Below are 2,173 nucleotides of genomic sequence, written 5' to 3'. Positions count from 1 at the left end.
CTAGTTTTTTGTATTTTTTTTAGTAGAGACGGGGTTTCACCGTGTTAGCCAGGATGGTCTCAATCTCCTGACCTCGTTATCTGCCCGTCTCGGCCTCCCAAAGTGCTGGGATTACAGGCTTGAGCCACCACACTTGGCCCTCCCCCCCTTTTTTTTTTAATTTTAGAGTCAAGGTTTTGCTGTCTTGCTCAGGCTGGAGTGCAGTGGTGTGATCATAGCTCACTGCTGCCTTGAATACCCAGGCTCAAGCAATCTCCTGCCTCATGAGTTGCTGGGATCCCACTCTGTGTGTTTGTGTGTTTGTTTGTTTGTTTGTTTCCTCCACTGTGTGGTTCTTGAAAAAGGATGCAGAAGGTATAAATCAAGCTAAAAATCAAATTTTGTGATAAGGTCCCATACGGGTCCCCTGCAAACTTGCCACTGGATACTAGCCAAATGGAGGGTCCATTGAAACCCACGCCAAATGGCCCTGCTGTGGCCACGCCCCCACCCGCCCCCTACTTCTTCTGGGTCAGCCCCAACTCATAGTGCAGTCCTCCTCCCAGTTCCTCTGCTTCTCTGAGTATAACTTGAGTTGACTTATGGTGCATTCCAGCTACCTGACTTATATCAAGCTGTCAACGGCAATCAAGCGTAATGAGAACATGGCCAAAGGTCTGCAGAGGGCTCTGCTGCAGCAGCAGCCAGAGGATGACAGCAAGCGCTCCCCCCGGCCCCAGGACCTGATCCGGCTCTATGACATCATCTTACAGGTGACCGTTGAGGACCGGGAAGGCAAGGGCCTGTCATTTTCCTCTGCCTGTGTCGGGCACAAAATGACTTAACTTTGCATCATGAAAGGACTGTGACAAGCAGGACCTGTTAGTAGCTGGGATCTGCAGTCTGTGAGCCACTACCTCTCAGACATGTTGATCTGTAGAGAATAGTGACCCCAGGTCATCACTGAGCACTTCACCTGTGTAACATGCTCCCAGGTGCCACAGAGCATCTGAGACCCGAGTCCGTGCCATCTTGGCCCCCAGGGAGTTGGTCAGTCAGTAGGACTGTGAGACACGCACAGTCAAGGCATCTGAGTAGACGCTAAGCAAAATAAAAGCTCAGAGCTGGTACAGATCCCTTCCAGCTGAGATGGGCCAAGAAATCTCTGAAGGCAGGTGAGCTACGAGTTGAGTTGTAAAGGACAAATATGTTTCCAAGATCAGAGAGGGGAATGGAGGTCGCACCAGGTGTGGCTGCTGCCAGGTCACTTCACAGGCTTTTCCCCACTGTATTGACCTCGGGCTTTTTTTTTCTCACCTTTATCTGTTCTTACAAGGTCTTCTGTCAAAAATTCAATCTAAGATCTTCTCTTCATGAATTTTCTTGTTGCATCTGTTGTACAGAATCTGGTGGAATTGCTCCAGCTTCCTGGTTTAGAGGAAGACAAAGCCTTCCAGAAAGAGATAGGCCTCAAGACTCTGGTGTTCAAAGCTTACAGGTAACGTCCCATGGGATAGGCAGAGTTTTCCTCTGCCTCCCAGGTTCTGTAAGCACTGGGAGCATGACCCAGCCCATAGCTGTTGGAATCGTTGGCCTTGAGTGTATGTGCTACCTTGCCTGTGGTCACAGGAAGGTCAGCCCAGCATGTTCAAGGGGAGTTTCTAAAGGCTGTGGCCAGTAGTGGCCAGTGATGATGTCTGCCGTTTGGCCAGGTCAGGGAGAGTGGAGCACACGTGTTAAACTTGGCTTCCTCGCTGGGCGCCTTGGCTCACACTTGTAATCCCAGAACTTTGGGAGGCCGAAGCGGGTGGGTCACCTGTGGTCGGGAGTTTGAGACCAGCCTGACCAACATGGAGAATCTCCATCTTCATTAAAAATACAAAATTAGCCGGGCGCAGTGGCTCACGCCTGTAATCCCAGCACTTTGGGAGGCCGAGGTGGGTGGATCACAAGGTCAGGAGATTGAGACCATCCTGGCTAATACGGCGAAAGCCCGTCTCTACTAAAAATACAAAAAATAGCTGGACGTGCTGGTGGGTGCCTGTAGTCCCAGCTACTCGGGAGGCTGAGGCAGGAGAATGACGTGAACCCGGGAGATGGAGCTTGCAGTGAGCCGAGATTGCGCCACTGCACTCCAGCCTGGGAGACAGCGAGACTCCGTCTTGGGAAAAAAAAAAATACAAAATTAGCCGGG

The 2,173-nt window shown here is 51.0% G+C and overlaps 1 protein-coding gene across 1 annotated transcript in view; it reads left to right on the top strand.

Annotated features, from left to right (window-relative positions):
• SRP68 (signal recognition particle 68kDa) overlaps window positions 1-2,173 on the top strand; it is a 61,617-nt gene that overhangs the window by 52,709 nt on the left and 6,735 nt on the right. Inside the window, 2 exon segments of the mRNA XM_011933088.1 lie at window positions 534-752; window positions 1,383-1,477. Of these exon segments, the coding sequence (XP_011788478.1) occupies window positions 534-752; window positions 1,383-1,477 (314 nt within the window).

Source organism: Colobus angolensis, unplaced genomic scaffold (assembly GCF_000951035.1).
Source record: "Colobus angolensis palliatus isolate OR3802 unplaced genomic scaffold, Cang.pa_1.0 Scaffold1, whole genome shotgun sequence".
In the NCBI taxonomy this organism is placed as follows: Eukaryota; Metazoa; Chordata; class Mammalia; order Primates; family Cercopithecidae; genus Colobus; species Colobus angolensis.
The sequence above is the reverse complement of the archived record's forward strand: the minus strand, read 5'-3'. Positions and strand labels throughout refer to the sequence as shown.